Genomic DNA, 14,852 nt, shown 5'->3' with positions numbered 1-14,852 from the left:
ATAGATGCAGAAAAAGCATTTGATAAAACCCAGCACCCATTCATGATCAAAACTCTCAGCAAAGTGGGAATACAGGGAACATACCTCAACATGATAAAGGCCATCTATGACAGACCCACAGCCAACATCATACTCAATGGGCAAAAATTAAAAGCAATGCCCTTAAGATCAGGAACAAGGCAGGGGTGCCCCCTTTCACCACTCTTATTCAACATAGTTCTGGAAGTCCTAGCCACAGCAACAGATAAGAAAAGGAAATAAAAGGCATCCAAATTGAAAAAGAAGAAGTAAAACTATCATTATTTGCAGATGATATGATATTGTATATAGAAAACTCTAAAGTCTCAGTCAAAAAACTACTAGACCTGATAAATGAATTCAGCAAGGTGGCAGGATATAAAATTAATATTCAGAAATCAGAGGCGTGTTTTTTTTTTTTTGTATTTTTCTGAAGTTGGAAACGGTGAGGCAGTCAGACAGACTCCTGCATGCGCCCGACCGGGATCCACCCGGCATGCCCACCAGGGGGCGATGCTCTGCCCATCTGGAGCGTTGCTCTGTTGCAACCAGAGCTATTCTAGCGCCTGAGACAGAGGCCATGGAGCCATCCTCAGCACCCGGGCCAACTTTGCTCCAATGGAGCCTTGTCTGTGGGTGGGGAAGAGAGAAAGAGGAAGGAGAGGGGGAGGGGTGGAGAAGCAGATGGGCATTTCTCCTGTGTGCCCTGGCTGAGAATCAAACCCAGGACTCCTGCACACCAGGCCAACGCTCTACCACTGAGCCAACCAGCCAGGGCAGAGGCATTTTTATACACTAACAATGAACTGTCAGAAAGAGAAATTAAGGAAGCAATCTCCTTTACCATTGCAACCAAAAAAATAAAGTACCTAGGAATAAATTTAACCAGGGAGATTAAAGACTTGTACTCAGAAAATTATAAAACATTGATAAAAGAAATCAGGAAAGATACAAACAAGTGGAAGCCTATACTGTGATCATGGTTAGGAAGAATAAACATCATTAAAATGTCTATATTACCCAAAGCAATTTATAAATTCAATGCAATACCGATTAAAATACCAATGACTTACTTCAAAAATATAGAACACATATTCCAAAAATTTATATGGAACCAAAAGAGAACACAAATAGCCTCAGCAATCTTGAAAAGAAAGAATTATGTGGGAGATATCACACTTCCAGATATCAAGTTATACTACACAGCCATTGTACTCAAAACAGCCTGGTACTGGCATAAGAACAGGCATATAGATCAATGGAACAGAACAGAGAACCCAGAAATAAACCCACAGCTCTATAGACAACTGATATTTGACAAAGGAGGTAAGAGCATACAATGGAGTAAAGACAGCCTCTTTAATAAATGGTGTTGGGAAAACTGGACAGCTACTTGCAAAAAAATGAAACTAGACCATCAACTTACACCATTCACAAAAATAAACCATTCATTTATCCATTCTCAAAATGGATAAATGTAAGCCGTGAAACCATAAGCATCTTAGAAGAAAACATAGGCAGTAAGCTCACAACATTTCTCTCAGCAATATATTTGCCGATTTATCTCCACGGGCAAGTGAAATAAAAGACAGGATAAACAAATGGACTATATCAACCTAAAAGCTTCTGCACAGCTAAAGACATTAAGAACAGAATAAAAAGACAAACTACACAATGGGAGAATATATTTGACAATTCATCTGATAAGGGGTTAATAACCAAAATTTATAAAGACCTTATAAAACTCAATACCAGGAAGACAAACAATCCAATCAAAAAATGGGCAAAAGAAATGAATAGACACTTCTCCAAAGAGGACATACAGATGGCCAATAGGCATATGAAAAAATGCTCAACATCACTAATCATTAGAGAAATGCAAATTAAAACCACAATGAGATATCACCTCATACCAGTCAGAATGGAGCTCATCAACAAAACAACACAGAATAAGTGCTGGCGAGGATGTGGAGAAAAGGGAACCCTCCTGCACTGCTGGTGGGAATGCAGACTGGTGCAGCCACTGTGGAAAACAGTATGGAGATTCCTTAAGAAATTAAAAATCGAACTGCCTTTTGACCCAGCTATACCACTGTTAGGAATATACTCCAAGAACACCATAGCACTGTTTGAAAAGAAGAAATGCACCCCCATGTTTATGGCAGCACTGTTTACAATAGCAAAGATCTGGAAACAGCCCAAGTGTCCTTCAGTGGACAAGTGGATTAAAAAGCTTTGGTACATATATACTATAGAATACTACTCAGCCATAAGAAATGATGACATCAGATCATTTACAACAACATGGATGGACCTTGATAACATTATACTGAGCGAAATAAGTAAATCAGAAAAAACTAAGAACTATATGATTCCATACATAGGTGGGACATAAAAATGAGACTCAGAGACATGGACAAGAGTGTGGGGGTTATGGGGTGGGGGGGGAGAGGGAGGGGTTTGGGGGAGGGGAGGGGCACAAAGAAAACCAGTTAGAAGGTGACAGAAGACAATTGGACTTGGGGTGATGGGAATGCAGCATAATCAAATGTCAAAATAACCTAGAGATGTTTTCTCTGAACATATGTACCCTGATTTATCAATGTCACCCCATATAAATTAATTAAAAATTATAAAATAAAGAAAAATATACATAAAAAAATAAATATTAAAGATAAAAAGGTTATGCAAAACTGTTTCACTTTGCAATGTTACAGATACATATATATGACTGCAACATAAATGGGTGTGATAAAATATAACAATGTTACTAAGGTTCCAGAATGCATGCTTTTAAAAAACAGTTTTATTTGAGAAATCTTTTCAATAATCCTTTATTCAACATGCCACATATGCTATTTTGAAATAAGTTTTAGTTTCAACATCGGGAAAAAATCTTTCTCCATTTGTCAAGATGTCCCAAAACATACTGACTCCTTTTTCGTAGGCAATGACTTTACACAAGAAAGATGCAGATACTCTGGAATCATCCGAGAATATCCCCCATCAGGGAAGAGGAGGGGTGGAGAGCAGTCTGAAGAAGTGTCCTCTTTACTGCCTGTTCTTCTACCTTGGGCCCTAGTTTTTCAGAGGTTCACAGTGAAAAGGTGTCTTGCCAGGAACAGATGAGAGGTCGCAGAGGAAATGAATGGCAGCCTATGCACTCAGACACCTTCCTGAGTGCCACTTATGGGGTTCCTTGGAGGAGCCCTGGGGCAGGAGCTGCGCTATTTCCTGGGGCAGTGAGACAAGTTGGGAAGCCCTTCCACCCAAGGGGTGGCAGATACATCTGTACTATCAGAACAAGCACCATGACTCCTAGATCTGAATGATGTATTTCTACAAGTCTTACTACATGGGTGCTTCGCTAGGAGACACAGTGACTGGGTCACTTCTGTGGGATCAAACTATAGGTGAAGTTGGCCATTATGTGAACAATGACCAATTGTAAGTATGAAAGAAAGCTACAGTCAGCCTGACCAGGTGATGGGCATAGTGGATAGAGTGTCGGACTGGGACGCGGAGGACCCAGGTTCGAGACCCCGAGGTCGCCAGCTTGAGCATGGGCTCATCTGGTTTAAGCAAGGCTCACCAGCTTGGACCCAAGGTTGCTGCCTCGAGCAAGGGGTTACTCGGTCTGCTGAAGGCCCACGGTCAAGGCACATATGAGAAAGCAATCAATGAACAACTAAGGTGTCGCAACGAAAAACTAATGATTGATGCTTCTCATCTCTCTCCGTTCCTGTCTGTCTGTCCCTACCTGTCCCTCTGTCTCTCTCTCTGTCTCTCTCTCTCTCTCTGTCTTAAAAAAAAAAGAAAGCTACAGTAAGGCCACCCAAGACCACACCCCCTTCCCAGGGCAGCCTGTAGCTGAGGCCTGGTCAATAAGGCATTCAAAGGGCCAGGCTCCAATACCCCAGCCCAGGGCAACCCAGCTGTCACCACAGTGTCATAGAGCGAGGCCTGTGCCTGCCCCATGTGTCTGCCCTCTGCTGCTTCTTGCTCCCTCCCACTGCCCTACAGATATTGAATTCTGGAGTGTTCCCGAATATAGTCTGTGCATGTAATTTCCATCTCAGAATACACTCCAGAAATCCGACCTGCAACAGACATGCTCACACAGATGGACATACAGGGGCCCCACGCTTCCCGTCTTACTTTCAAGCAGTAGTAGCCGATGATGCAGAAGAAGGAGATGACGGTGTGCAGCACGGCCAGGATGCGCAGCGTGGGCTCCATGTAGCCACTGCTCTCCTCCAGCACGTAGTGCACGGCCAGCACATGGGCCGCGCTGCTGTCCAAGTTGCTGTCTCGGGCGGTCTCACCTGCACTGCGAGGGGGGAGGTCCTTTTCTTCAACCACAGAAGAAGTGGATACCTGATTCAAACCATTTAAAGTGCAGTCAGTTAACTTCCTCTAAGATATCAGTGTAAACAAGAAACAATGGAAGCCAGCCTCATCTGCGAACAGCAGGATGTGACATTCCTTCACTGCAGGAGGAGGGCCTTCCAACCCAGCAGCAAGTAGTACACATATCTGCATCACTCCTAATGAACCAGGAGTTAGCAGGATCTGTGCACGTGGGGAAAATGAGATGGCTAAGCTGCCTTCTCAATGACCAAAGAACTGAGCGTAGCACAGGGAGCCGCAGAAGCCAGGACCCAGCGGCAATCCCCTCACTGAGTTGGGAAGAACAAATCTGTCTCCACCTCGCACTCGGGGACATGTCTCTTCCATCAAAATATGTTTCAGAACAGGTTCAGATGTGCTCACTACACGGGGCTCTGTGAAACCTTTACATTCCGTTCAGTCTGTTTGTGGCATCATAGAGGTTATTTAAAAACTAAGATGTACATACCTTATAAAAGAGCAAGATGAAATTGATTGCAAACGCGACAAATAAGGCCAACATTCTCATGTTGTAAAAATTGCGAGCAAAATAGTTCTGAAGGTGAAAAAGAAAAAATGAAAAGGTCACTGAATCAAGACTTGAAATGTGAAGACAATTAAATAAAGCATTCATTCATTTACCAAAAACGACTTCCAAAGAACCCAGGATGTATCTAAGCACCGTTCTGGACCTAATAGTGAATTAGAAAACCTGGGCCACCATGAAGGACACAGATAACAGTACAGCTACAGATAAAAACACAACTTCAGGGGATGCTAAATGCTATGAGGAAAAATCCATCAGGTTAGGGCATAGGGATTAGGGGTGCTCTTTTACACAGGTGGTTGGGGAAGGTTTAGCTCAGGGGTCATTTATGCAGATGCCTGAATGCTGCAGGGGAACAAATAGTGCGTCAGAGAGAAAGAAGCCCACAGTGATGTTCAGAGAGCCTTGGGGGCTCCGAGGATGGGAAGGAGGAAGCCAGGGAGGGAGGAGGAGAGCTGGGGTCAGAGAGGTGAGTGACCAGGCTAGATGAGGTCTGCTTGGGGTCTGTGATCTCTGGGGCCACACTGGCTGTGGCACTCACAGGGGCATGTGCACAAGCAGCTTAATCACTGTTGTAGCATCTTTTCTCTCCCCTGTGAAGTGAGGATAAAACAGAACCTTTCTCATCAGTTTGCTAAGAGGATTAGATACAGTAACAGAGAGAGGTTAGTTATGAATCTTATCAGAATTGGAATTATTCCAGGAGAACCCGAAGAGGCCTTGGTGCCATCAGATTCTGATTTGAAAAGATTATACATGTCTGTGTGGAAAATAGAGGTGTAATCAGAGTGGCAGCAAGGGATCAGCGAACAGGACATGACAGGAGCATAGAAACAGATAGCGGTGCCAGTGGTGGTGTGGACCAGTGGGCACCATGGAGACAGGAAAGCTGGGCAGACTCGATGCATTTAAAAAAGACAGAGCTGAGAAGACTTCCTGTTGGACTGTACGTGATATGGGGAGAAAGAGAAAAGCCAGAGATAACTTCTGGATTTGGAGTCTCAGCAGCTGAGTAAATGACTGGTGCCATTTATTGATCATTAGAGGAGAGTGGGAAGACACTACATGCTGGCAGTCACTAGTCCAGTGGTTTCAGAACATGTGAATGTGTGCAGAGGTCATGGGTTTGACCACAAGTCAAACATACTCACATGGCTGACTGGGTTCCCTGACTGCCACCCAAGTACGATCCATGAGTATCTGTGAGCCTGAGTTACTATGATCTCACTATGTGTCCTATCCACATTCATTCTAAAGTGGCTTACTAGAAGCTTCTGCTGATAAGCTATGATTATCTTCCAGAACGCCGACTCGGGAGCCTCTGGTTCCCCGTATCTGTGGGTGTGGATAGACCGGAGCTTCTGTTTGCTCTTCTCGTCCTTGGCCTTTGCTCCCTTTTCTCCATCCTCTCCCCTGTGCACACAGGCAGAAAAACAGAAGCCATCAGAAACCAAAGGACAAATAGGTTTTGTGCCCACATATATACATGAGCAAAGATACTCATATTTTATCAATAAAATATCCCCTCATTTTTGAGCAGTATATATAAACCAGTGTGATTTTTGAAAACTTTCTCTTCCCAAAACAATAATATTCAAAATTTTAGAATTAGGGTTTGGATTTCTGTTCTTATGACCTCTTGTGGATGGATAACTGTGAAGTTCAAATCCAGAGGACATTTTACATGCTGGACATCATAGCACATTCCTTTCCTTTTGTGCAATAAAACATTCCACTGATAAGAGAATAACAATGAAAACTTCCAACATACCCTATTTTTAAGTTATGATTTTAATGGTCAGTCTTGAACACTGACAGCCTTTAGGACTTAACATCAGAGACATATGCATTTGGTTGCTCACAGGTATAAAGGATGTCAGTGTTATTAATTTTTCGGACAATAATGAAATTAGAACCACTAGAATTTGATACCTAAAACCCCTCTAGCTGCAAAATACCAGCCCTGTATGACAGTGTATCTAGGTGTAAGTGTAGTCACATATTCAAAACCCACATACACGTAGCCCACACTTACCCTCGCTCATGTGAGGTGTGTCTAACGTTATTTTTAACGTTAAACAATTGCCACCAAATGACTGCATGCCCTGTCACTTCTCTGCATTTCACAGTAGTCATTTACGTGGCCATGCTGACAACTGGCCCAACAGCGAGACCCATGGGGATGAGCGGTGTTGACCACAAGAAATGAACTAATAAGTAACAGACTGGTGAAGGACAATAAAACGCTATATGCAGAGTGGCACCATAGGCACTTAAAAATATAACTATTCTAATTTTTTAAAATGTGCATATAAAATTATTTAAACTTGAGGAAAGTTGTAAGTTTCAACTGGAACAGAGAGGCACTGCCGGGAGGAAGGCTGCTGCGGCATGGGGCCGCCCGCACAGCTGTGCTCTGGGGGCGTGGAGTCCCACGCCACACCCGCTGGACCAGCACCTCAGAATGCTCTATGCGTGCAGCCCTAGGACTGGCTTTGAGGGACACACTCCTCAAGGACCCCCAGAACAGCATCCAGAAAGGGGTCTCCTCCCCTTTCCCAGACAGAATCACATGCACAGTGTTAAAACCAGACAGGAGCCCCAGTTGTCTGGGAGAGCATGGCACTGAACCACCGGGGACTCTCTGCTGCAGGACAAACACACAACACCTGGGACAAAAGGACGAGGCTGGCCTGGTGCCGGGTGGGCGGTGCCCAGCACGGAGGACCTCGCGTGCAGCCTGTCTCCGGGAAGGGCATCCTGCCCCTGAAGAGCCCGCACGGGGACCCCACACGTACTCGGCTTTTTCAGGTTCCGATTTGTTCTCTTCTTTTTCTTCCTTTTCTTCCTCCTTTGCCTCCTGTTCCTTGAAAGTCAATTGGGAAAAGAAAAGCAGGTCCCACATCACCTTTGGATGAGCTTAGGGAGCCCTGTGCCCAGGGCCCAAACGGTAACCTATAAACGATCCCTCTGCTATGAGGATACAGTGCTGGCATGCTTCCCTCCCGCACCCCCACCCCATGGCACTGGGTGTGACTTCCCCAGCGCCTTCCTCTTGCCTCTCCTTCAGAAACACCCGTCCACACCTCATTCACCTGCTCCAATCTCACTCGCCCTGAAAGGCCAACTTCAGTCCCCCTTCCTGGGTCTCCTTAACTGCTGCCCAAACCACACTAATGCTTCCATTCTCTCCATGCATGTGACCTCTACTGTCTACAGCCTATGCCAGTGAACACTTAATAATTTTCTAGTGTTAGTTTTCTCTTTCTAATAACTTATTAAGGCAACTCAAAAGCACCAGACATGGCCTCTACTTCTTTTGAGTCCCTCTGATGTGCAGTGTGAACACCCAGATGCATCTGAGGACATAGTCCTGTTTCATTGCCTACTGTCATCTGGGTATTTGCATTCCCACCTAGTAGTTTAAGATCATTCAATTATTTGTAAAGAACCTTCAAAGGCCAGCTTTGCTGACTAGAAAGCCAATTCCCTTTGGAAATTCAGGTCCTGTGTTGAGCAAACTCTGTCCCTAGCACACACGCCGACTGGCAGCTTGCTGACGCCCCGCATGGGGTCCAACGCCACTGCCCTTTACGGATAAGTTACCTGAAATTTTTCCTGCACCTCGGGAATGGGGACTGGGTTGCTCATCAGGTCGCTGAGGCCGGCATTTGGGTTATGAGGAATGAGCTTATATTGCCCACCTTCTCTCTTCAGATCTAAGCCAAATATGTCCGAGAGAAGGTCACTCTCCTCTGTTAGCTCTTTCAGGTCTGTGAGGTCCTCTGAGGGCAGGGCAGCCTCCATGGGCTTCCTCTCGCCCTCCTCCCCGTCACCTCGCACCTCGTCCTGAGTGGGGTCCGGCATGTTGGCCAGGAGCTCGGCCACTCGGATCTTCTTTGCCCCCTCCACCAGGCTTCCCCCCAGGAGCAGGCTGCACACGATGCGAGAGAAGCCCCTGAGCACACTGGCCACGAAGTGCAAGAGGCCTGTCACAACCCCCCAGTAGGAGGCAAAGAGGGCCGTGACCATGTCCTTCACTGTCATCTTCTTCACTTTCTTCACCTGCTTCTTCAGGCTCTTCAGGCTGAGCACCCGCAGCACGGTCAGGAGGTTGTGCCTGAGGGCTAGCAGCGCTGTCTGCATGGTCAGGAGGGAGAAGAAGCCCATCCTCGGGCCCTGCTCCTCCGGCTTCTCCTTCTCACTGTCCTCCTTGTTGGCTGACCTCTCGTTCAGGTCCGACTCGGAGATCTGGGCCGCCAGCTGCATCTCAAAGATGGTGTCCTCACAGAAGTTCACGAACAGCTCCATTTTCTCCTTCTCACCACCCTCGTTGACCACGTCAAAGATGAACTGCCTTTTGGACTCCTTGACCTGGGGCTTCTCCCACTGTGTCCGGCTGGACTCGCTGATCTCAAAGTAGACCCTCTCAATGCGCTTGGCACTCCCCATGATCTCAATGCGGCCCAGGAAGGGCTGGAAGTAGTTGAGCACGCTCTCTGCCAGCTCCAGGAAGGTCTGCAGCCGTGTGTCATTGGGCATGTGCTCTGACAGGTTCGTCAGAAGCACAGCGACATTGAAGCTGATGTCCTTTGCAGGTTCGTGGAACCGTTTGACAAATTCTTCATAGTCAAGGGTCTCATTTTCATCTGTCTCCGCACAGGACAGAAGGAACTCAGTTTCCGACGGTGTGTAGTGCTTATGGCTTTCCATCGCTTTGTGGAAGTCCCTCTTGGAAATGACCCCCTTGCCATCTGGGTCATATTCCTTAAACGCATCAGAAGATGTCAAATCCTTTAGTTTCAAGAACATGTCGAAGAATTTGAGAATCATCTCCACATTGTTGGAAGACTCCACAAGCATGTCGACCATCTGCTTGCCGATGGTTCCATTCACAACATTACCTGGTGGCAGAGAATTGTACTTATTCAAAATGAGCACTCCCAATAAAACCAATGTCTACAGAGAAAATAACAATACAGATCTTATATAACATCTGAGCCAAGGGTGGCACCTTGTTTATCTTCCAATGTGTAAAGTTTCAGGAAAATTTACATAATTACTGTGATTACACAAACATATGCAAAACTGTATTTATTAAGTGATTAGACTAACACACATAAAAGAATATTTGAACAAAAGCTGTCTTTTTTTCCCTCTCAAACTGGTCAAAGAGGCAACATGTTTTAGGATTAAAAAAATGGGCAAATATTTATATCCTAAAGCCAGAAATTGAAATCCAATCTGATATTAATAATAAAAACGAGCACTTACACAGCGCTTTAGGGTTAAAAAGTCATTCATCATAGAAAACACCTGATTTAAGGTTCACGTGTCTGTAAGATAGGTACTTTTTACTCTTTCTGACTACTGTTGAGGACATTGATGTTTGTAAATATCAGTGTTCCCAAACAGACCCCTTTCCCTTCTGAAATGCAGAGCAGTCCCTGCACTTCTTCCTGGCTCAGAATGTTTATAGTTAGAAAATGGCAGATAAGCCTGAGATTAGGTTTTGTCCTAAAGTAGTCATGGCAGGTTTTCACTCCTTGAACAGAGTGTGCGCCGTAACATACGATGACAGAAGCAGGTGCACAGCGTGAGGTCTAACTCCAACTGGGAGGTGGTGCCCACCATGGTTAGAAGCCATGTGTGGGCGGGTAGCCCCAGCACCTCCCTGCCAGGCCGCCCGGGCAGAGCTCAGCGTCCCTGCATTGCAGTTTCCTCTTTGGCAAAAGTGATGTTGATACTATTAAACTCTTAAAACTGGTATTAGGATGAAATAAATACTGAAACCAGGAGCTGGCATGTCGTAAGAGGTTAATTTTAAGTTGTGTGGCTCTGGTTGCTGTTGCTATTATGGTTATTGTTATTATTTGGACTAAAATCTGAGTTGAGGTCAGACTGAAAGGACCCTGTGCTGGGGGATAAAGTTACAGCTGCCAACAAGGGGTTCAGAACAAATGGTGCGTCTCTGAAATCCAGCACAAATGTGACTGCTGCCTCCGTCAGGTGCCGCTGCACAGTGCAGGACTGGTTACCAAACAGGCACAGACGTGACCGCCGCCTCCGGCAGGCAGGTACCGCTGCACAGTGCAGGGCTGGTTACCAAACAGGCACAGATGTGACCGCCGCCTCCGGCAGGCAGGTACCGCTGCACAGTGCAGGGCTGGCTACCAAACAGGCACAGATGTGACCACTGCCTCTGGCAGGTGCCGCTGCACAGTGCAGGGCTGGCTACCAAACAGGCACAGACGTGACCACCGCCTCCGGCAGGCAGGTACCGCTGCACAGTGCAGGGCTGGCTACCAAACAGGCACAGATGTGACCACTGCCTCTGGCAGGTGCCGCTGCACAGTGCAGGGCTGGCTACCAAACAGGCACAGACGTGACCACCGCCTCCGGCAGGCAGGTACCGCTGCACAGTGCAGGGCTGGCTACCAAACAGGCACAGACGTGACCGCCGCCTCCGGCAGGTGCCGCTGCACAGTGCAGGGCTGGCTACCAAACAGGCACAGACGTGACCGCCGCCTCCGGCAGGTGCCACTGTGCAGTGCAGGGCTGGCTACCAAACAGGCAAAAGTTAGGGAGGATTTACAGGAAAAAGGAGGTCACATAAAAGCAAACATTTTTCAGTTGCTTTGGTCGTATTCATGAGATTTCACCTAATTCGCACACCAGTCTATTGCTATCTCACTGGACAAAGGGAACTGAACTTGGACATGGGTATGTCCCAAGGTCAAGCAGCAGATGGAAAGCAGGGATGTGAGTGCTGGGGCGGGGGAGCGGGAACCAAGTCTGCAATCACTGCCTTCATGCCTGACTCAGAGGAGAAACACGATTGCAGAGAAAAGAAAATGGAAAGAGAAAAGAGAAAAACAGAGGGGCCTGGGTAGGGGAGGCCGAGGCACCCTCAGCTGGGAAGCGCCCTGAGGACTCTGAGAACCCACAGGACACACAGTGCCATCGGCTCACAGCAGCAAGGCACAGGTTGGAGTGTAACCAAAGGTCAGTCATCCCCATGATAACAAACAAACATCTTCACATGCAACCTGCCTGGGTGCGCTCTCTAGGTTAGCACCACGCAAGGGGAAGCAGCAGCATCGAACACCACGGGTGTTTCACTGATGTGTAAACTGAGAGACAAGATTTCTCTGTTTTAAAAACAAACTTGAGAAAAGATAATAAAGGTTCAGATAAATCCAGGCAGCCGTCACATCTCAGTGTGGAAGTTCTATTCTTTGCAGCATGCCCAAACAGTGATCCTTAAAAGAAGAAAGGCAACTTGGGTATGAATAATAGAAATAGAAATAAAAGTTCAAACTACCTTCCAGCATGGACAGCAACATGACCACCATGTCCTTCTGAAGGTCCATTAGTTCTTTTAGTAGCTCAATTTGACTGGAATCCTGAAAATATGAGCACATTGTGTGTGAGATAATACGAGAAAACCATGTAGCAAGAACACTAGACTTCCCACGAGGGGCACGCTCTGCCTATAGTCACCACTTCACAGTGCTACAGAACTAAAGAAAAGCCAAATATAAGCATGTGCTTATTCCAGTTGATTGCCACTCCTGTTTATTCAAGTGTCTCCATGAGACACAGCGAGTCTAACGAGAACAGCGAGGAGCAGGCGGCGCTGGACCTCCCTGCATGTGGGACTCGGTGTTTACACACAATCAACATGTTCTGCTACTTGAAAAGTCTTTTCAGGACTTATTTTTTCTTCTTTATAAATTATTATACAAAGATGGTATATATTTTGTGAAAAATTAACTTATCCTGGAAAAAACAGGCATGTAAGTCATGAGACAATCTTTTTTTAAAAAAAGATTTTATTTATTTATTTTAGAGAGAGGAGAAGGGAGAGAAAGGCAGGGGAGAGGAAGGGGAAGCATCAACTTGTAGCTGCTTCTAGTATGTGCCTTGCCTGGGCCAGCCTGGGGCTCTAAACCAGGGACCTCAGTGTTCCAGGTCAATGTCTTATTCATTGTGCCATCACAGGTCAGGTAAGATAAACTCATCTTAACATATATCAAACCAAAAACGTACATAAGTATAACCAATATTCACAGTGCACAATGTATCTCACTTGCCAATTTTATTAAGCTCTCTGATATTTCTTGGTTAGAATTTTCTAGGTATATTTTGTTTGTCTTTATTTTTTCACCATGAAAAAATTCTTTTACATAGATATGCTGTGTCTAAACATCTCCATGTTTAAATTCAGTGCCTGGAAGTCCCGAATGTATGTCCATCTACTTTACAACCTCATCTGAGATTTGCCACACATGAAGCTACATTTTTGCAGTGCTGGAAGAATGAGATGTTCTCTTTCTAAACTGTGTGACCCTGACCGAGCATAGAAACTATAAGCAGTTCTGCATAGCACTGGGTGTTAACAGAAAGTGGAAATACATCAGAATGAGAGCTGTCTTGGGAGTACGTGACTAGATACTGGCAAAGTTCTCTCCTTGGTCTAGTCCAGCCAGCCTTCTGCTTGATGGCGTTCTATAAAGACTAAGCAAACTTCTACTCCCAGTTTCTAACAGCTCAAGGTCACCTCCCTGGGATGGCCTCTGTCCCTCAGTCTCCATGGGAGGGCAGGAGCCTAACTTCTACAACTGCCATGGCAGACACAGGAGGCCTCATGGCATTTGCACTGACCAACCCTTGGTAATTTTTCAGTCCCATGACTCCACTGGGCCCCTGTTCACTTCCCTCCCTACACCCTCACTCCCTAGGCCCCTCTGTACAAATCAGAGTGAAGTTCAGTTCACACTGGACTCTTAGGTGCTGCAGTAGGTGGTTTTTCTGACGGACCACTTTAACCAGTGCCCAGCTGTGATTACCTCTGACATGTGTTCCTACTGTCGGTGGGGCAGGTGGGAGGGGCCTCATTAGCAGAGGAAAGGAGCCTCAGGGAGGAGGCAGCAGGCCCAGGCTCATGGGGTATTAATATTAAATCATGGCAGACAATCTGTCTTTATTGGCTTATCCTTATGGCTACTTTTCTTTTCTGTTTTTTTTTCTTTTCTTTTTTTTTTTTTTTATTAAGTGAGAGATGGAGAGGCAGAGACAGACCAGTATGCACCCAACCAGGATTTACCTGGCAAGCCCCCACTACAGGGCAATGTACTAGCCTGTCTGGGCCACTGCTCCGCTGCTCAGCAACAGAGCTATTTTAGCGCCTGAGGCAGAGGCCATGGAGCCATCCTCAGCACCACCCCCCCAGGGCCAGCTCGCTCCAACTGAGCCATGGCTGTAGGAGGGGAAGAGAGAGAGAAAGAGATAAAGGTGAGGGGAGAAAGAGTGGAAGAGAAGCAGAAGATCACTTCTCCCATGTGTCCTGACTGGATATCGAACACAGGACTTCCACACGCCAGACTCTACTGCTGAGCCAACAAGTCGGCCAGAGATGCTTTTCTTTCTTTGACTTGTAGCAACTTAACTTTCCTGTTAGTGTGCGAATTCCATCTATCAAGAACAGCTGTTTGCTTAGATCCCATAAGAAAATCCTCTCCCTTCAACAAGGGACTTGGAGCAGATGTCAGATCCTTTCTACTTATCTTCAGGGAGGAGGGAGCTCCCAGTGAGTAGTCATGGAGAAGAGGGTCTACGAGGGATCTTAACATGTTCAATGTTGGTGGACTACACTCTTATTTCTCCATATAGTCAATGCTTTAATATCTTTTGTTCTCAAGTTTGAATAATAACTCCCATCTGTTTTTAGTTTACATAAAATTCTTTTACTTAACAAAATGTTTTTTAATGTAGAGTAAAAGATGTATAAGGAAGTAAGCTAAACCCTGGCCAGACAGCTCAGTAGGTAAGTGTCATCCCAACTAACTCAGAGCTTGCTGGTTTGATCCCCAGTCAAGGCACACACAGAAACCAG

The 14,852-nt window shown here is 45.9% G+C and overlaps 1 protein-coding gene across 2 annotated transcripts in view; it reads right to left on the bottom strand.

The window, feature by feature from the left end:
• Nucleotides 1-14,852, bottom strand: part of LOC136404475 (ryanodine receptor 2-like) — a 650,806-nt gene that overhangs the window by 29,704 nt on the left and 606,250 nt on the right. The window contains exons 88-93 of one of the 2 annotated variants that reach the window (XM_066383777.1): nucleotides 12,279-12,360; nucleotides 8,561-9,858; nucleotides 7,753-7,820; nucleotides 6,220-6,367; nucleotides 4,877-4,963; nucleotides 4,177-4,395 (exon numbers count right to left, since the gene is read on the bottom strand). In XM_066383777.1, the coding sequence (XP_066239874.1) occupies nucleotides 4,177-4,395; nucleotides 4,877-4,963; nucleotides 6,220-6,367; nucleotides 7,753-7,820; nucleotides 8,561-9,858; nucleotides 12,279-12,360 (1,902 nt within the window). The remainder of the gene's footprint in view (nucleotides 1-4,176; nucleotides 4,396-4,876; nucleotides 4,964-6,219; nucleotides 6,368-7,752; nucleotides 7,821-8,560; nucleotides 9,859-12,278; nucleotides 12,361-14,852) is intronic. The other variant, XM_066383773.1, reaches the window with a different exon arrangement.

Source organism: Saccopteryx leptura, chromosome 1 (assembly GCF_036850995.1).
Source record: "Saccopteryx leptura isolate mSacLep1 chromosome 1, mSacLep1_pri_phased_curated, whole genome shotgun sequence".
In the NCBI taxonomy this organism is placed as follows: Eukaryota; Metazoa; Chordata; class Mammalia; order Chiroptera; family Emballonuridae; genus Saccopteryx; species Saccopteryx leptura.
This window is presented reverse-complemented; position numbering and strand designations above follow the sequence as displayed.